This window comes from Scyliorhinus canicula, chromosome 16, assembly GCF_902713615.1.
Source record: "Scyliorhinus canicula chromosome 16, sScyCan1.1, whole genome shotgun sequence".
Taxonomy (NCBI): domain Eukaryota; kingdom Metazoa; phylum Chordata; class Chondrichthyes; order Carcharhiniformes; family Scyliorhinidae; genus Scyliorhinus; species Scyliorhinus canicula.
The window spans coordinates 101,333,354-101,354,547 of NC_052161.1; the positions used below are offsets into that span (position 1 = coordinate 101,333,354).

Here is a 21,194-nt window from a genome sequence, read left to right on the forward strand (position 1 = left end):
CATGTCAAATCCATTGTTGATATTCCATCATTGAAAATATTTTTATCTGGGGCAGCATGTGGCAGTTGTTAGCACTGCTGCCTGTGGCGCTGAGGACCCGGGTTCAAATCCCGGCCCTGGGTCACTGCCCCTGTGGAGTTTGCACATTCTCCCCGAGTCTGCGCGTGTTTCACCCCCCCACAACCCAAAGATGTGCAGGTTAGGTGGATTGGCCACGCTAAATTGCCCCCTGAAAAATAAATAATTGGATACTCTAAAATTTACTTTAAAAAAAGAAAATTTTCATCTGGTTTTACTTTAATTCTTTCACAGCATGCATAACTCTTTTATATCTTGGGAGATATGGAGAAGAATTGGTTTATTGGCCAGTTACAACTGAAGAAGTATATCATTTCTGTGAGAAGCCGAGAAGCAAATAATTACACAAAGACATGTGCACACAGTATTTTGAGGTCTATGCTATGTAGGAAATTCTGAAACGTAATAATTCAAAGACGAAGAAATGGTATCATTCCTGACATGCCAATAGCAAAGCATAGAAAACTAATTTTCATCCAAATAAAACTATCAAATTAATGCATCAGATAGCTTGCAATAAAAGAGCACAAGGATTTCACACAAAAATACAACTAGAAGACGAGAAGTAAAAATGTGCTTCCGAAAGAAATCGGTATTGGGTTATATAGAGCTCAGGTCCCTCCTTCAATAATATTGCAGGTTCACTGCATTCCATCACAGCTCTGAACTGACATAAATTTTGTGACATCTGCTTCATATCCGCTTTCTGCTGTTAACATAGGTGTACTGGAATTTCAAAACTACATGTCTTCTGCAGTTTGTATAACATTTTCCTTTCTAAAATGAAGCATATTTGTGCCATATTTTTTCATGTACACTAACATTCTATTTTCAGAAAGATTCATGAGGTTTGATAGAAGACCATTGTAAATTCAGAATGAGAAATTACTATCTAACAACAAAACCGCTATGCTGTAAACAGACTTCAAAGTAAGAGAATCTGCGTTTACTGAAAGAATGTATTTTTGTTTATCTTTTCACGGGATCTAGGCGCCACAGGTTACGCGAACATTTCTTGTCCATTCCTAATTGCCCTCAAGAAGAGGGTGAACTTCCTCCTGAAAGTTCAGCAGTCCAGGCGGTGTAGGTACATGCACAGTTCTGTTAAGAAGGGAGTTCCAGAATTTTTACACAGTGACAGAGAAGGAATGGTCAGGTTGTTGTGTGGCTGGGAGGGGAATTTGAAGGTGATGATATTCCCATGCGTCTGCTGCCCGTGTCCTTCTAGGTGGTCAAGGTCATGGATTTGGAAGGCTCTGTCGATGGATCCTTGGTAAATTGCTATAGTGCATCTTGTGGACACCACTGCCACTCTGTTCAATGGTGGGGGGGAGCGATCGTTTAAGACACTGGATGACCACCTGCACGTTCTTGAAATGTGCCCCATAGATGGTGCAGGCTCTGGGGAGTCAGGTGTTACTTGCTGCAGAATTCCAGTCTTTGAGTTGCTCTTGTAACCACAGTATTTATTATGACTGGTTATCATTTCAGTTTCTGGTCAATGGTAACTTCCATTCTGTCTATAGTGGGGTCACAGCGATGGTAATGCCTTTGAATGTCATGGGGAGATAGTTAGATTTTCTCTTATTGGAGATGGTCTTGCTTGGCATTTGTGTGGCACGAATGTTACTTGCCACTTATCAACTCGAGCCTGAATATTGTTCAGGTCTTGCTGCATATGGACACAGACTGCTTCAGTATCTTTGTACTGGGCATGAATACAACCAGTGGAGAGGTTCCCTGATTCCCAATGACTCCAGTTTTGCCAGGGCTCCTTAATGCCACACTTGGTCAGATGCGCCATTGATGTCCAGGACAGTCAATCTCACATCACTTAGTTCAGCTCTTTTGTCAATGTTGGACCAAAGTCAGAAGTTCGATGGTGGAATCCAAACTGAGCAGTGAGCAAGTTATTATTGACTAGGTGCCACTTAATAGCAGTGTTGATGTCACCTCCATCAGTTTGCTGATGATCAAGAGTAGACTGATGGGGCGATCATGGGCTGGGTTGAACTTGCCTGTTTTGTTGCGCTCCCGTTGACATACCGGGGAATCACTGAATCACACAGTCCAAATCAGCCTATGCTACTGATTTTAACAGGGGTGATCCTATTATTAGTGAGGGAAAAAACTGTCAGGGCGCCTGCTCATTTGATGTCCAAAAATCCATTTATAATATTATGGTGAAAAGTGGTCCCCATACAAGGGTAGTCTGGACTGTACGAAGAACAATACTTTTCACTGAACCTCGGTACACGTGACAATAAAACAAATCAGAATCCCAGCTCCAATAACCCATGTTCTCAAATGAGCTTTAACCGAGAATATCAGCAGATATTCTCATCAAACCTCATGAATAGTAGCTGCTTGCGTGAAGTGCCAAAGGGCATCTAATACCAAACAACATCACAACATTTCAAGAAAATGGAAGGGAAAAGGGTGGATAACAGAAAATGGGTGAGGAAAAGTAGATGGCAAAGTCATAAGCTCAATGGTCTGCTACTGATGTAAAAACGGGATAAAAGCAAATTACTGCGGATGCCAGAATCTGAAACGAAAGAGAAAATACTGGAAAATCTCAGCAGGTCTGGCAGCATCTGTAGGGAGAGAAAAGAACTAAAGTTTCGAGTCCGATGACTTTGTCAAAGCTAATAAGAGAAAGTGGGAAATATTTATACTGTGGAGTGAGAATGAAAGATGAGTCATTGCCACAGCAACCGAGGGAAACCGGGTGCTAATGGTCACAGAAACCAAGGGGAAAGTGTGCTAATGGCAGTCCCCAGAGAGAACACTGCTACTGATGAACTTGTTCCATTCCTTCACCTTCCACCACATAAATATTTGGGAAATATTTAGGAAAGATTAGGAAATTGTGTTCTCTCTGGCTAATCTTAAATAACCAGGACTGATTTGCGTAAATAAAAATGAACTGGAATGATTAATGTAGCATTTTTCACAACCACTGATGCCACAAATGCTTTACAGCCAATAAAGTACTTTTGAAGAGTAGTCACCGTTGTATTCTAGGAAAAATAGATACTCAATGCTAAGGGAGAGGAGTCGACGCCCTGGCCTCTGCCTCCCCGATTGCCCGGCAGAGACTCCTGCTCGGACGGAGGCCAGCAGCATCACCCAAGACCACACACTAGCTGTCCGACCTAGCGGAATTCCTGAGGTCCAAAAATAAAAAACGTTTGCCATCAGCATGTCGGAGGAAGGGTTCCACTACACATGGAAGCAGTTCACCAACATCTTCCAAGACCTGTTTGTGACCAGGAACTGAAGGGAGAGGGGAAAGGGATGGAGGGAGGAACAATCAGAGGAAGGAGACGGGGAAGAGATAGCACCCTTAACTCAGGGAAAGTGAAATGCTTGCAGTACACCTGTGGCACAGGTGCCCACAAGCAGCACTGAGGACGAAGCCTCCGGGCCGGCTCTACCACTTTCGGTTTGCCTCGTCCTGTGGGGCTGTACGCTGGGATCACCCGACCCCCCAGGTTACAAAAGGGTATTTGTTAGGCCAGTGGCCACCACAATTGTGACAACGATAAAAGCTGATCACTTTGTTACTATGGCGAATACAAGTATATATTCTAAACACATTTCATGTATGTTCAGTTCAAGGATGTAATTTTTGTCATCTCTTATTTTTGTAGATACAATTGTGTACTCGGATTATATGTTTGATATGTTTGTTCGTCATAAATTAAAATATTCAATTTTTGAAACAAGATATACAGATCAGAAATTCTGTAGTTTGATAACAGCGTTATGGGTGAGTGGTTCAAACAGCAAATCGAGACACAATTGCAGGCAACATCACCACTCAATTAGTGAGGGACAAAATTAGGACAGATCTGATGACCGGTAGAATTACAGACATACAAGCTGGCCAAAGTCAACCACAGTAATTAGTTGTATCCTCTGGTGTCTTCGCAATATCCACACATACCCGCAAAGGCCAGTAGGTCACGATCAGGAGTAGGAAATCTCCCAAGTCTTTTCTTCCCTGAATTATCATAACTTTATCACGGCCATGGCTATGACCAACTATCTGAGCATTTACTGAGGACCACATTTATAGGCTTCCGACTCTACATTTCTTAACTGCATACTCAGCCCTCAATGAAGATTCCAGGCACTACATTTACTTGTAGTTTTGTTTTTGCCAAAATGGTCCGTTGTCAGTTTTCTCTTCCATGTTGGTTATTTTTGGGGTCCAGTTTCCTTTGTTGTCTCAAGCAGGTATACAATTTTCCATTAGGACAGATTAGAAATGTAGTAGAGCAATTGAATCAAACTCAAACTCACTAAGGGTGCTTCATACACATTTTTCAGGTAGGTGAAATTTGCACAGACTGGCATTGATTTAACTGAAAAGCCAATGCTCTTTCCACTTCACATTCAACATCATAAAACTTCCAAGAGATGTTTGGATCTGCACCAGGCATTACAAACACACGTTCAATTGTAGCACAAGCCTGCATAGCATTCTTCAGTCTGGGTATTGGTAGAATGTCTCCTTTCTCCTCCTCTTCACCCCCACTTTGTTTCTTTGGTCCTTTCAGAACACTGCAGATCTTGGATTCTGCGTCCTCGCTCACACAGGCAACATCAGAATCATGGTCAACATAAATATAAAACTCATCAGTCATTCCAACTGGAGGGACTACTTTCTCTACTGTCATTTGCACAAATTCCTTTGCTTGGGAAAATATAGTTTTATGAAAACAATACTCAATGGTAGCCTGCTTGACCTCTTCCCAGGCTCGAGACGTCATGTGGACTGCATCTAAGAGCCAGATTGCATTTCCTATTATATTTGCTGTTACTTGCACCTTTACATCAATAACAGTTAGAATTTTCCGTAATATCCTCCGGCGATACAATGCCTTAAAATTTTGGATAATTCCCCGATTTAGTGGCTGAATCATAATCATAGCATTTGAGGGTAGGAAAAATAATTTCACATTTTGCAGGATGACAGTGCTAGGATGTGCACTGCACTTGTCTAGCAGAAGAGCAACATTTCTTCTCAGCCTTTTCATTTCTTGGTCAAATTCCTTTAGCCATTTTTCAAAGATGGTGGCCATCATCCAAGCATTGTGTTCAGAGGTGTAAGTTACAGGAATAGATAAAAATGGGATACCCTGAAAACATTGCCGATTTTAAATATTTCCCATGAACAACAATTTTTTTTTCTCAGTTCGTCATGTTGCAACAGATTAGAATAGTGACCTGATCCTTTGTCTTTTTACTGCGAGTTAGAGGTTCATGTCTGAAAAAGAAACTACCAACAGGAACAGCCCTGTAATAAATGCTAGATTCACAGTTAAAAATATCTTCAGGCTTAAAGTTTCGCAAAACAGAAAAAGTGTTGTATGAATCCAGCTGCTAGCTGACAATTTCATTATGGGTTCTTTGAACACATTATTCAGATTTTTCCAGCGACTAAGCCACCCACTGGTTCTGGTGAATTCCACATGCAAAGCATTAGCCAGGGACCTTGCCTTAGGCATTAGGATTTCCCCGGTAATTAAGACATTTTGTGCCCTGGCCATTTCAAACCAGTGCAACAGAGCAGCATCAACATCAGCATCCTTGCCTACTCTCCTCCTTTTCCTGTCTGGATTTCTGTTTCTCTGCCCCCTTCCAAGATTGTGGCCTTCTTCCTTATTAGACGAGATATGGCAGGCTGAGACACACCCACTCTTCTGGCAACTTCCAGCTGTGGCATCTTTGTCCCCTCTAGCATTTCCAGGACCCTTACCTTCTCTACAAGGGTAAGTTCTCTGTGTTTTTTTCTTCTCCATTGCAGTATAGTGTACTGCAAATGAGCCATGAGACAGTGCTGATTGATCTTTGAAATTTAAACCAATGAAGTGTAAAGGCTGCATGAGACAGTGCTGATTAAAGCAGCTGACTAAACCTGATCATTGTCTGGACTCAGGATTTTACTCATTTAAAAGGAAATGGCTATTCATTTATTATGCAGAAGAGATTCAGTGAACGTTGCAGAACTCGAAAATCACGACTGAATAGAAATATTTAAATGCTGCAGCTGCATACTACCAACAAATCACTCAACAAATTACTCCCATCATTGTAAGTACTATATTATTGTGCTTTGGGAAGTAATGTAACCATTTTTCATTTTAGTTTTAGTCAGTTTCTTTATAGTATGAAAAAAAGTAACACCTCTTAAAAACAAATATTGCATCAGCCACGCAAGAGAAACATTTTCTAACTTGGCATGTAGTCTTTCCCAATTAAAGCAGACCACAGTTATGACAATGCAGAAAATGGGTTTGAAATTCATATGCTCATAATTTTGTGGAAACAATCAACCACTGAGCGAACTGAAACATTCAAAATAAAATTTCAGTACACATTACAAGTACACATGATCCAAAAGAATCCCCTGCCAATCAGCACACGTGCAATTTTGAGTTCAGTTATCATTCTAAGAGAACAAGTATTTCCATAACATTTCAGATTCCAAAGACTCAACTGGACCCTATATTCTGAATAACAACCTATATTTTCCCCAAACTCATAGCATTCACAATATCTAGAAAAAACATCTAGGTTCATATTTAAAATGCAAGTTTTCGCACAAACGGCCAACTGTAGTACAAACGTCTTTATCATATGTTGCAGATAAAGGAATGTTTGTGGGAGAAATTTATACTCGTTTACTGTGGTAATCAACTGGTAAACCGCAAGAAGCCCAAAGTACTCATCACGAAAAGACCCATAAACAAAGTAATGCCGTCTGATTTAAAAACAAAACAAAAACAGTAACGCTACTAACATAACAGTACAATAGTGTACTCTTCCATGAACACTATACATCCACGCACCTAATAAGGCCTCTTCCCAGTGTAGCCACCTGGGTTGGCCACTTCCCCACACAAAATGGAAGAACGCAAAGGTTACAGGGAAAAATGGACAATTATAAAGAGACAAGCAGTTTGCAGAAGTTCATGTGTATTCTGGCTGCAAAGAAAGCAGACAGCACCAAAACCAGCAGTTTACGTATTAATGAAGCGATCCCCGGGAACAATGGATACAACAATTAGCTACAATTGGGACATTCTATGGCAGGTCAGACTTCCCGCCGCTAACGGGGTCTGAAACAAAAGTAAACAAACCAGTTAGGAAGAACCGTCCCACGATCGAGGGACAGCCTCAGTATTGGGGGATTCTAATCAATCTGAGACCCAATCGATTGACAGTAGGATCAGGGTCCGCCCAAAAGGGCGCGAAGCCCCTGGGACCTATAGACGTCAGGTCCCAAGTTTAGTTCGCTCTCTTAGCCGGCCCTCTCAGCCGACACCTTTGCAGCAGCTCGCTAAGAACTTGATTGTGAGAAGGAGAGGCCTGGCCAACAGCTACACCGACAAGTAAGTGTCAACCAACGCACGCTACGAGAATAGACACTCCTGACCCCTTAGCCTGTACCAACTGGGAAGCCTGCAGTCCAAGGACAGAACAAGAGGCCATTGTTCCTGATCCAATGGGTTCTGTTATCGAAGATAAGTATTGGCTCATAGTGGAAAGAATAGTTTAGTCCGCTAGTATTAGTTGCATGAGTATCGATTTACTGTGTAAATAATAAATGTGTTTGATTGAATCTTACTAACTGGTGTATTGAGTCATTGATCTGAACTTGAACCTCGTGGCGGTATCATAAAGATACCTGGCGACTCTAGAGCTAAGTAATAAAACTGAGCCAATTGATGTGTAAAGCACACTCACCAGAATGAGCAACACCTATTAAAATACAGCTATGTGGGTTACTTGGGGGTTTTGCTAGGTGCCAAATTTAGCTTTGATAAAGGACCAAGTTTTAAGTATTTTGTAACTTTCTTCAAAAACAGCAAAGTGCCAATGCAGCTTCTTTCTACCCAAATGAGGTCCAGAACCAAGCTGAGTTTGATCTGAAGTCAAAATGGTTACAACAGCCTACACTGACCAATCACTCTGTAAGCCAAAGTGGATGAAATAACTACAGCAGGTTCATCTCTGTCAAAGTTCTCAACAAGGATCAGAATTAAGCAATGTGTAATAGGTGATTTGTCTCCATAAAGCAGTAAGTTAGGACAAGGAAAACAAATGTGCCTGGGTGACACATCGTGCTAAAAGAAACTATTACTTTGCTGGTATAATCAATTAAAAATGGGGAATAAAAATTTGCCATTTGATAAAAGGTTTTTTTTTGACGCAGCAAATTGCACAGTGAATTACACAACTGTACCCTTTCTCCAATGTGGCATAAAAAGCTGTTTCTGGCAGTGCAGGTATCAGGTCTGCCATTTTGATTATAGGCCTGAGCACCAAACCTAGCTGCACAGCCCAGTAAAGCAGTTTTGACGTTACTGGTCCATGGAGAGCTTAGTTAATTCTTGGTGAAATCTTGTGGCCAGCAACAGCACTTTATAATAAATATGTAAAAGCACAAATGTGCACAAGCCATAAAGGCAAACAGGCCAGAATTCTCCAATCATTGTGATTCACGTTTCCTGCTAGCAGCTCATCCCCACCAGTGGTTTTGCAGCAGCGTGGGTGGTTACAACGTAAAATCTCATTGACGAACGACAGGAAGATAGAATCCTGCTGCTAGTGAATGGCGCCGCCGAGAAACACGTGGCTGGGTAACCAGAGAATTCACCCACAATATTTTGGAAGTTTCTTGTCAAAATTATATGTCAACCATGGCTCAGTTGGTAGCACCCTTATCGGAGTCAAAAGGTTATGGGGGTTCAACCCCACTCCTAGATGTTTCAACCGAGACCCCCATCTGCCCTCTCAGCTAAGTCATTAAAGATCCCAGTACTATATTGAAGAACAGTTATACTTGGTGTCCTGACATATTTATCCCTCAATCAATATCACAATAATAAATTCCTCCTCCTACTTCAGGTACCATGTCCTAAGATGGTGATGGCAACAATGGACTTTCATTGGATTGGTCCACGATTATGCTTGGCAAAGTACTGCAGTGGTCTACATTGCCTTCTGCAGTATGGCTGACCAGGAAACTCCACCACTCTTACCGCCTGCCATCAGGCATATTGGAAGCATTTACAGGTTGATAATCAACCTGTTTGGACACTTAATGAATGCAACTTCCACAGAAATCAAGTCCTCAAGAGAGACCTGAACACATGGTTACTGGCCCAGAGGTAGGGATGCTGTCATTGGGAACAGATTATCTGATCATTATTAAACTGTTGTTTGTGCGTATTTACCGTGCGCATATTTGCTGTGCATTTCCCACATTGCATCAGTGATGTTCACAAAAAAGTATTTCATAGTCAGTAAAGCTCTTTTCCTCTTTTATCATGCTTTCTTTCTTTTATGTGCCCCCTTTATTTGAGTTTGCTATGGCTATTTTCCATTTCCAAATTTTACAAGTCTCTGAAAGTTCTTAATACGGCAGGAGACAATAGAAAGCGGAAAAAAATGTAAATCTCTGCTGAGGAGCAAAAACATAAAGGAAAATATTAGGAACTGCAGATGTTATTAGCAATTTCTATTTTTTCAATTACACAACCATCTACATTTACAGTCGAGTTACTTACGCTATATACAACTAATTCTTGAAAGTCCTGGCATATGATATGGAATTAAATGCAAGGAACAGGATCTTCTACCTGGAAAGTGTTACATAAAAAATAAAAATTGCTTCCTGCATCAACCTGTAGCTAATTCCTGTCCATAACATTAATGCTTTCCACTGCAACAGAAGTTTCAAGTTCTTAGTAACTGCTCGCCTGGGACACATTCAGAAATCTTGCATGTTACACAGTACAATGGCAGCTCGGGCTTTACATCATGTTCTGCACAATGCAAGAACCAGGGAAGACTTCACTCTTAACTCGTGGCATGGGATATTTTAATGTCCAACTCAAGGAGACAGATGGAGTCTCGTTTTAGCAACCCTTCAGAAGAAGGGGCAGCATTCCATGCTATGCAGTAGCGCAGGCATAGTCAAACTCGGGATCGGGCGGGTGTCGGAAGGGTCGCAGAGCCATCCGTCGCGGCGCTCCTGATCGCGCAAATCCACGCGCAACAGCCGCCTTTTAATAACGCCGGCTGCAAGTAGCCTTCAAAATGGACGCGAACATGTAAAAGAAATGCGGCTGCACTGCGCATGTGTGCCAGATGAGCGGTGCACATGTGCAAAACTATGCGCATGCACGCCGGTGATTGGGCACGCATGCGCAGTGGGTTGCACAGGTCAGCCGGCGTGGGCCGCGCAGGCCGGCCGGTGCGGGTCCCAAAGGTTGGCCAGTTGGTAAAAATGGGCCCCTGGAACAAAATTTGAAAAGCGCTGCATTAGCGCACGGTTCTTCAAACCGCTAGTCGCCACCTGTGGGTGCGTTTGGGGCAGGTTAGGGTTGTGGAGCGATTGGTCGCAACAGCTGTGACTGGCTTTTAAGTTGAAAATGCCAGCTGCAACTAGCTTTTAAATGCAAACGATGTAGTCTTCCCTCCTGAAGCGGCGGGAGAACAGGTCATGCACCGGCACATACAATGATGTCATGCTTCCTGTACGTCTGTGCTTTTTGCATAAAATCACGGAGGAGATTCCTCCATTTTCTAGCTCTGAGCAAGAAGATGAATCATTTTGTTATAAGGAAGAGGTCAGAGACACAAACAGGCCAGGATATCTCTGAATTTTCTGAGAGAGCTTCACAGGGGAGTCCATGATAGGACAAAGCAGTGCTAGTGTGAGCTGTGCACAGAGCTCCAGGGCCTCTGGTGACAGCCAAAGTGAAATTGGGAAACAAAGCAATATCAAGATGATTTCTTGAGATATGGTTTTGTTCATTGTGCCAATGCAAATTAAGTCCTTAGTAGAAATGTAACATTGAATGGCAAAGCAAGTGAGATTGTGAGGACCAAACAGGTTTTCATTTCATTTAATTTCACCTGTCGCATTAAAGGTAAGCGAAAATGGTGGGTTGCCACGGTCGGCTAGTATGGGTCACCACAGCCGGTGAAGGTGGCACCAGTGTTTGAAAAACACTGTACTAGAGCATCAGTCTCGATTGTGTTCAGGTCTCTAGGTTGGGACTTGAACCCACAACTTTCTGACTCAGAATTAGTGTTCCATTGAGACACGAATAACACCTAACCACACAAATTTTGCAACTGGTTCAATTTCAGAATCTTTTTCCACCCTCTAATTCTATGCTGAAAGTGCTGTATTTGCTGAGGTATAATTCCACATACACTGGCCACTCTAGCTGATTTTCCGTTCTACAGCTGAGAAGCAATGAGGTCAATTGTATTGGACCAACTTGAATCAGACCAGAGATCAACTCAGGAATCTGACTCATATGTGCATGCTGCAGACACCAACAATACCCATAGCAGCTCACAAGTTAACATCAAAGAGAAATTAAATTAGTTATAAAGCAAACCTTTGGAGCCATGTGGAATTTGACATGGAAATTCTATCACAAGATATTTTGCCCCTTGAATGAAGCAGATGCAAATAAGGTGAACTTAGATTGAAACGTATATATAGGAAAGATTGGAACGTAGATATAGGAAAAATATGTTTTTAAAAAACAGGTGTATCATTGTGTGGCACTTTCTTTTCATAAAACAAAGGCTGATGTCCAACTAATGAAGAATGCAAGTCCCCTGAGATCATAGTCACGAAAATAGAACTTTGAAAAAATTGTGAAAGAATTATATCAATGCATTCAAAATGTCAAAGTAGATAAATCTTAAAACTGGAAACCAATTGGGAGAAAACACTCATTTATATTTTCAGTAAACTCAACCTGTCACTGTTCGTTTGGCTCAGTGATCACTCTTACCCCGATTCTGACACTCAAGTATCAAAGGTTTTGCATAATGCAGGCAGAGTCTTAGTATAGTGTCAAAGGGGTACTTTAACATCAGAAATGCTGATCTTCGCCTGAGATTTTAAACTGCCTGCCAAATGCGAAGACCAGCCGGAATGGGCCGTTAAGCAATTTTTAAACTTTTGGGATACCTGTGTGCATGAGTCTCATATAAAGCAAATTCTTGGAACCATGCGTTTAATTACTTGGAAGGATAAAAAAAAGAACATAGAACATAGAATAGTACAGCACAGAACAGGCCCTTCGGCCCTCGATGTTGTGCCGAGCATTGTCCGAACATTTCAAACCAAGTTCAATAATATAGTAATTGAATGGGAGATCATTTATGGTGGATCGATGAGCAACTAGTGAAAAGTAGGCTGGCTACATTAGGGGTTTTGGACTAGGGCCCTTGCTATGGAATTAATTACTCCATTGAGCAGTCAAATTATCAACCCAATGGCTGGTTGCACTGATCAAGGTAAATACTGTTGCATTTGTAAAGGTTTTATTGTTATTGTAGAAGGCATCAGTCAGGTTCCTAACTGTGCAGTCTGGTTATTTATTTAACCATTAGTATATAAATCAGCTGCAAGTTATTGCAGCGCATCCTGAAGACAGAATACTTTGAAGCTACAGTGTGTCATTGATAGGAAAGATGTTGATGCAAGTGGGTGAGGTGTTCATCAAGTACCCTGCTTTATCCTTGATTCTGGAGAGCAATGGTTGTAGTTGCAGCTGCACCAATTTAAGCAAGTATGAAACATTACATTACAGTGCAGATGATTTTTTTTTGGGAGTGGGAAGTAAGCTAAATATCAGAGTAGCCAGCTTTTGAACTACTTTAGTAACTCTAGCAATTATGTAAGATAGTCCAGTTGATTTTCTGGTCAATTATGATTCCCGAGATCATGACCGTGAGACAGCAAAATTCATACCTTAATTTATTTTTTAAAAATAAATTTTATTGAGGCATTTATATATACATACATCAAACACAACCAGAAAAAAGCCAGCAAACAGGAATACAAATAATCAAAACAAATGAATATCTAAAACCCTACCGTCCCGCCCCCTCCCCAACCTCCTTTTTAACCCCTCCACTGCTGACATCTTAACTATTTTTGAAGAAGTCGATGAACGGCTGCTATCTCCAGGCGAACCCCTCCACAGACCCTCTCAAGGCAAACTTTATTTTCTCCAGCCTGAGGAACTCTGCTAGGTCGCTCACCCAAACCCCCGGTTTCGGCAGTACTGAGTCCCGCCATTCCAATAAGATCCATCTCCGAGCAACCAGGGAGGCAAAGGCCAAGACATCGGCCTCTCTCACCCCCTGGACTCCTGGGCCTTCTGACACTCCAAAGATCGCCACTTCTGGACTCGGGACCACCTTCAACCTAGAGACCTCCGACACAACTTCGGCGAACCCCCGCCAGAATCTCTCAAGCTTCGGGCAGGCTCAAAACATGTGACCATGATTCACAGGCCCACACCTATCCTCCACCCCTTCAAAAAATCTGTTCATACTGGCCAAAGTCATATGTGCACTGTGAACCACTTTGACTTGAATATGGCTAAGCCTAGCACACAAAGAGGATGCGTTCACTTTCTTCAAAGCCTTCTCCCACAACCCAGCCTCCAGATCCTTCCCTAACACTTCCTCCCATTTACGTTTCATTACCCCTATTGGGGCACCCTCCCAATCCATTAACATTTTATAGATTTCCGACAGACACTTCTGCCCTCACCTACCCGTTTTTGCCACCTGCTCCTGGGGCAACAGGTGGGGAATGGTTGGCACCTGCTTCTGAACAGAATCCCTCACCTGCAAATACCAGAGCCCAGTCCCACTGGGAAACTCAAATTCCTCTGCCAACCCCTCCCAAGCTCGAAAAGCTATCCCCATCGAACAGATTCCAAAACCGCTCAATCCCCACCCGCCACCACCCTCAAAACTCCCCATACGGGCCCCCCCCCCCCCCCCCCCCCCCCGGAACAAATCTATGATTCCCGCAGATTGGTGCCCAAACTGAGGCCCCCCTTCAGCCTCAGGTGCTGCTGCCACTGTCTCCACCCACTCAGGACCGCCACCATTACCGGACTTGTGGAGTACCTGGCAGGCGACCAACGGCAGACGCCATCAACAGTGTTCCTAAACTCTAGTCCTTACAAGAGGTTGCCTCCATCCGCTCTCAGATCAAACCCTCCCCACTACTTAACCATAGCTATATTCGCCACCCAATAATAATTCATCCAAGTTTGGAAGAGCCACCCCGCCCCCGACCCCACTCCAGCAGCACCTTCATAATCCACAGGGCTTTACCCACCCAAATAAACCCAGATATCAGTGCATTAACCCTCCGAAAAGAAACCTTTGGGATAAAGATCGAGAGATTCTGTAACAAAATAAGAACCCCGGGAGAACCGTCACCTTCATCGATTGCACTCATCCCACAAGCGACAGTGAGAGCACATCCCACCTCCTAAAATCCCCTTCATTTGCTCCACCAACCGAACCAGATTCAGTTTGTGCAGCTGTGCTCCCACCCCCATGCCACCTGAATGCCCAAATACCCAACGCTCGCCCCCACTGCTCAAAACGGCAACTGCCCCAACCTCCTCTCCTGCCCCCTCCCTTGAATCGGAAATCCTCGCTCTTCCTTATATTCAATTTGTACCCCAGGAACTGGCCGAATTCCTCCAATATGTCCATAATCCCTCCAGTAACTTCCACAAGGTGTGATATATAGAGCAGTAGATTGTTGGCGCACAAGACCGTGTGCTTCACCTTCCTCCCCACTATCCCCTGCCAATCCTATGATGCTCTGAGCGCCATTGCCAATGGCTCTAACGCCAAGGCAAAAAACAATGAGGAGATTGGGCAGCCCTGCATCGCCGCCGCCTCCTGCTTCCTCAATTGATGTGACAACATCCTACTCGCCTTCTCCCAATTTCATAGACCGTCCCCTTGGCCCTCAACCTCCCTCACGCCTTATCCGTAGATATCAGTCCAAACTCCATCTGGAGTTTCTGACGCTCCTTCAACAACCCCGCCTCCAGGGCTTCAAAATATCTCCTCTCCACCTGCAGGATCTCATCAACTAATCTCACCAACTCAGCCTGCTCCATCTTGACTATATGCACCCGTATTAATTAATTGAAACTCCACCCGCACCACTGCCTTCAACGTCTCCCATAGTATGGCAGCCGAAACCTCCCCTGTGTCATTCAACTCCACATGTTCCCGAATGGCAGCCCTCACCTGCTCACAAACCTCATCTGCTAACAGTCCAACATCTAATCTCCACTGCAGGTGCTGACTGTATCCACCTACAAGTCCACTCAGCGGCGCGTGGTCTGAAACCACAATCGGAGAGTAACCTGAACCAACCACCCCCTCCAACAACATATCCATCACAAAATAGTCGATCCAGGGTACACCCGATGTACATGGGAGGTAAATGTAAATCCCTCGCCCTCGGTCTACCAAACCTCCACAGGTCCACTCCTCCCATCACTTGTCACCACTGATACCCTCCCTGATCGGTCCAATTTCAGCTCAATAACGATGTTAAAATCCCCCCCTCCCCCCCACATTATCAGCCGGTGCAAGTCGAGGTCCGGGATCTTCCCCAGCATCCGCCTCAAACTCTACATCGTCCCAATTTTTTTTTGGGGGGGGGGGGGGGTCCTCTCCCACTCATAATAACGAACCTCACCCCCCTGGATTCTGCCACTATATTCCCCACCTCAAACGCTACCCACATATTTACCAAGACCCTCCACTCCACCTCCCCCCACAGTCTTCAAATCTAATCCTGAATGAAAGACCTGACCTACCCACCCTTTTCTTAGCCTGGTTTGATCCCAGATCTTCAGGTGCGTTTCCTGCAAGAATGCCACATCAGCCTTTAAACTCCTCAGATGTGCGACCCTCTTGACAGACCCATTTAACCCTCTCATAGTCCATGTGATCACCCTGGTTGAGAAACAAAAATTGTTCTGACACTTACTGTGAACTAATCAACAAATCAAGATCACCCCCAGTAACATATCCACGCTGCCAATTAAAGGGAAAATCAAACCCTAGAACTGCCATCTGCCTCTTCACACGATGACAGCAATAGCTCACTCCTGCCTTCTTCTATACCATGTGGTCCAAGGACATAATCTTGAACAACTTCAAAAACACTGTGGTCCAATCTGAACTAGTTTATAATTTTCTCTAATCATTCTTCACCAGCAGCCAATGGTCTCAATCAAAGCTTTCAGTTACTACCCCTTGGTGGAAAACCATTGGCACACAGAGCACTTAAGAGATCTCAATGGCAGGGTTCCCTGCTATTCCAGATCCTATTAAATAACTAAGAAGTGATCAGACACTACTGACGTCTCATTCACAGCAAAAGGTCAGGAAATAACAATACTCTCATGGATACTGTCATCTTAATATGCAGAAATACTAGAACTTAAGCATTTAAATATCCACGTATTTGCATCTGGAGAGAAAACGAATTCCTATGGAACTGGAGACTAAGCTTTACAAATGTCATGCACACTAAAATGATTCACTGGCTCCACTTCCAACCCCAGCCTCTACAAAATTTTCACCCTATCTCTTTGAAGGCACTGAGTCATGCTGGTTTTATGAACCAAGTTATAGTCTCAAAAGACTATTTATCTGTACATGCTGTATTGATTGGACATCCACATATGCACAAGCATTTATTGAATACAATTAAGATTTGGCAACCAGGGTTGATTTTAGCCCTCTTTCACCCAGGAATGCTCAGACCAATTGTAACATCCCAAATTGCTAACATAGTTGAGATAAATTAACTGAGACGCTGAACTAAACAGAGAAGCTCCAAGCAACATTTGCTTTGAAAAATAACTCCCAACTTTAGTAGGTTCAGAATGTAATTCTATAGATGTAATTAACTACATGAATTCATCGTAAACAACGTACTTGGGTAATAACTGCTATTTTATGGTACTGTTTTCATAGTATACCCAGTAAAAAAAACCTTCACAAGAAATGCAAATAAATTAGATCGTAATGCCGCACTACAGCACAGTATGAAAATCCAACTTGCAACAGCTCCAACATTTATTTGTCCAGCATAATTTGACACAGTCGTTCTGTGATTTTGATCTGAAATATGTTCTCAACTAACTGAGGCATGGTATTACAGAAATGAAAAATTATTCCTTAATACAATACTCTTTTCAAGGCAAATGGTTTCCCCTGAGGCTTGGCTACCGAGGCTATACACATGAGGACTTTGTGCACTTTATCTAAATTAAAGCATCTATTGATAATCTAATATTTTACAGGAAAGTAATGTCTAAGTACTATTATGTTTAACCCATTAACATCCAAGTTGTCTTTTGGTCCTTAGCTTAAATTCATGCATATTTGTTACTTGAATCGAGGTGAGATTTCAGAAAAGAGCTGGAGAATAAATTCCACACTACAGTCACAAATCTTGAATGTTATATATATTTTCACAAATCACTTATGTTTACAAGCAAAATACTGCTTTTGATAGTTTACTCAGAAACAGAACTAGTTTACTCAAAAACAGAACTGCACTCATTGCTAAATCGCACTGCTTTTGATAGTTTATTTCTGGTATTTATTCAAAAACAGAACTGCACTAATTGCTCTTCAAAATCATGTCTTAAATATCTCCTCTCCCTAGCTAATTCTGCCTCTTGTTTCCCTTCTTCCCATATTTAATAAAATTTGCATGCTGTTTCCTCTTTTTACCCCTTATTTCCTATATTTCTCCACTTCCTTTTCACGACTCTGATCTCTCCTTTCTTCCTTCTTTTTCATTCCTTTTCTGTTTCTCTTGTCCTCTCTCCAAGTCTCAATATTATACTTCTGTCTTATTCTTTCTTTGATTCATGCCATGTGTTGCATAGTTATCAACTGTGGCCCTTTGTTTCATAATCCCAAGTAGAGCTCAGTCTAGGTAATACCATCTGCCTTCTTTCTTGCTGGATAGCGCTGAAAATTTGCATCTGTGCAGGGAGCAGCAGTATTGCCCCTGTTAATCCTTTTCCAGGCTAATTGATTAAAGGCTGAGTGCCAGCCAAACACTGGATACGGTGGCACATATAGGCTAAAAGTAAAAGAATTCAAAATAATTGCAAAAGCATAGGAACAAACATCCTATTTAACATAAGAATGGACAAGGACAAAGAGTCCCATTTCCCCTCAGAAATATCAAATATAACTGACAGGTTGAATTCCGGTTTTAGTTTTTAAAAATAATTTTAGTCATTTTCAAACCTAGCATTTTCTCCATCCCCTCCACACACTGCCCACCCTGCTCAAAGAACCTTTGATTAAAAGCACTTTCAGACTTTTGAACAGATTATAAACAAAGAGTAAGGAAAAGTACAGCACAGGAACAGGCCCTTCGGCCCTCTCAGCCTGCACCAACCATGCTGCCCCTCTAAACTAAAATCTTCTACACTTCTTGGGTCCGTATTCCTCTATTCCTATCCTATTCATGTATTTGTCAAGATGCCCCTTAAACGTCACTATCATCCCTGCATCCACCACCACCTCTGGCAGCGAGTTGCAGGCACCCACTACCCTCTGTGTAAAAAAAAAAACTTAGCTCGTAAATCTCCTCTAAATCTTGCCCCTCGCAACTTAAACCTATGCCCCCAAGTAATTGACCCCTCTACCCTGGGAAAAAGTCTCTGACTATCCACTCTGTCTATGCCCCTCAATTTTGTAGACCTTTCAGGTCGCCTCTCAACCTCCTTCATTCCAGTGAGAACAAACCAAGTTTATTCAACCTCTCCTCATAGCTAATGCCCTCCATACCAGGCAACATCCTGGTAAATCTCTTTTGCACCCTCTCTAAATCCTCCACATCCTTCTAGTAGTGTGGCGACCAGAATTGAACACTATACAGTACTCCAAGTGTGGCCTAACTCACCAGAATTTTGTCACCAGAATGAATGATGCTTTGTTTATGTCACCTATTTTTCTTTATTTAAAAAATATATAAAAGTCTTGACCAGTTTAGGATTTTGTTATATCAATTAAGTTCTTCTTACCTTGTCTAAAGAGGGAGAGAGAGAATGACCAAAGAACAATACAAGCACCATCTACAACAGATTTTTAAAAACACTGTGTTCTAGATTACAATCTTGAAGGAAAATTGCAAGCTCACCACAATCATTAAATTGACTAACTGTGCACTGAATACTATTTGACCAGTCTTACAATCTCCTTAGCCAGAAAAAAATACTGGCTCACAATGACCATTTAAGGGCTTATCTTGTTCCTATCCTCAAGAAATTCATGCAACCATTTCAAAAACCAGAAATATGATCACTGATAGAAGTGATGAAATAGCAAATTCATTTCATTTTAAACTGAGAGATTCTGGGGGTCACATGATGCAAGCTTGAGGCGTGGTTGCTATTTTGAGAGCTCTGGCGTTACTCATCTTTTAATCCTTTTTTTAAAAAAAAAGTACATTTATTAAAAAATCTTACATTTCAGATAATGATGCAACAAAATTAAAAATGATACAACACCATAAGCATGGGGGGGAAAAAAGTAGCTCCACATACACGAGTAGAGACACAGGAGAACAATATCACAACTGGCTTGAGACAATCATTTGACTTAACAAGATACCTATTCAGCCCCCACCAGAGACTGAGGGAAGAACAGGATGAGGCTGTGAAAAACATAGTAAAATGGCGCGCACCCTCCCATGTTGCGTCAGCACGCAAGTACTCCGAGAAATCAGCACAAACATTCTGCATCATGTCCAGATGCGCACCAACATACATCACCCTCTAGCAGAACCAAAGACCCATCCCAGCCGCCTCTCCTCGGATACCACACCTGTCTGCACCCATGTAGGAGCTGCAGATTCTTCATACGCACCCTTACAAAATCCAAAAACCCCAGTTCCAAAAACCCCAGTTTACTATGTTCCATACACCACACAACACAACTTACCCCCACTCTCGGGCCCAGTGCAGAACCAACATCATTCCATGCAGCTGTGCAAAGACTGGCAACATGTTTGAATTATGATCGAAACTTCAGAGCCTTCCAAGAAAGGAACAAATAAAAAGAGAAGAGCTAGAGCTACCAGAACTAACCCACAGGATAACAAGGAATCAGGACTTAACCCAGGTTCTCTATTTCCCTGGTGAACACCAAGCAATCACGAATGAATAGTGGGACAGGCCACTCAATCAAACAAGGTGCTCTAACCCCCAGGGAGAAGACAGGATATCCACTCGGCTCATCCAGAGGACCCCATGCACCGAAGAAGCAAAACCCAATCTTCCAGGATGCCCTCAACAAGCACCCTCGAGAAGGGACGTACCAAACCCCCAAGGGCAACGGATGCACTGAAGATGGCCTAGCCCAACACAACCTGACACACATGAAACTATAACCCTGGGAATTCCAGCACACTCAAAAGCCTGCACCCCAGCCAAATCTATACATCTCCCCATCCCATCCAGGGCAAAGCACCTTTCCCCACTTATACTAAGAGGAGGATAATTACATTATTACACAAGACGACAACCAACAATTGGGATCCCTGGGAGGGAGGGCCTATTCCCTGCTCCCTGGTATAACCAGGGGAACCTCACCTGAACCACTGGACCAAGCCAGGATTAGAAACAGGACCCTGCTCACCCGAATGAAGAGAGAAAGAGTAAGAACCCCCAAGGGACAGAAGCCAAACTGACTCAGAATGACCACAGGAATTATACCACGAGCAATCCCTCTCAGCAAAGCAACCACAAATGAAGCAATCTCATCTCCGCGTGCACCATTACTAAATCTTCTTGTTCTAATAAATTAAACGAAGACGACAGAGAGAGAGAGCAAAGTGAAAGAAAGCTTAACCTCAAGGAAGAGTCAGAAGGCGCCCCCCCCCCCCCCCCCCCCCCCCCCCTCACAGGCTACAAAATCTACCCAGGTCATCGAAATATAAAGACCCTGATTCTTCAATTCAAATAAAGATTTTTAAAAATCCCTCAAAAAACGTTATTTGGAGTAACGTCCAAGATTATAGAAGAATTGTAAGTTTAATTATAGGACAAAAGGAAGATCAGCAAGCGGCCTTCAGGATCTCATGATCGAAGCATGAGGCACATCGCCACCACCATGCAGTCTCTCTGACCTCTGACGCCCGGGTAATCCGTGATCTACAGCCTAGGCCCCAGGAGGTGGGGGTATGACTC

General features: G+C 42.8%; 2 protein-coding genes across 2 annotated transcripts in view; both read right to left on the reverse strand.

Moving 5' to 3' along the window:
* cep104 (centrosomal protein 104) overlaps positions 1-21,194 on the reverse strand; it is a 243,452-nt gene that overhangs the window by 132,298 nt on the left and 89,960 nt on the right.
* LOC119979651 (tigger transposable element-derived protein 3-like) lies at positions 4,413-6,330 on the reverse strand. Its single transcript, XM_038822180.1, is given in 4 exon segments — positions 4,413-5,286; positions 5,288-5,471; positions 5,474-5,731; positions 5,734-6,330. Coding segments are annotated over 4 exon segments (1,503 nt in total). The 5' UTR covers positions 5,921-6,330.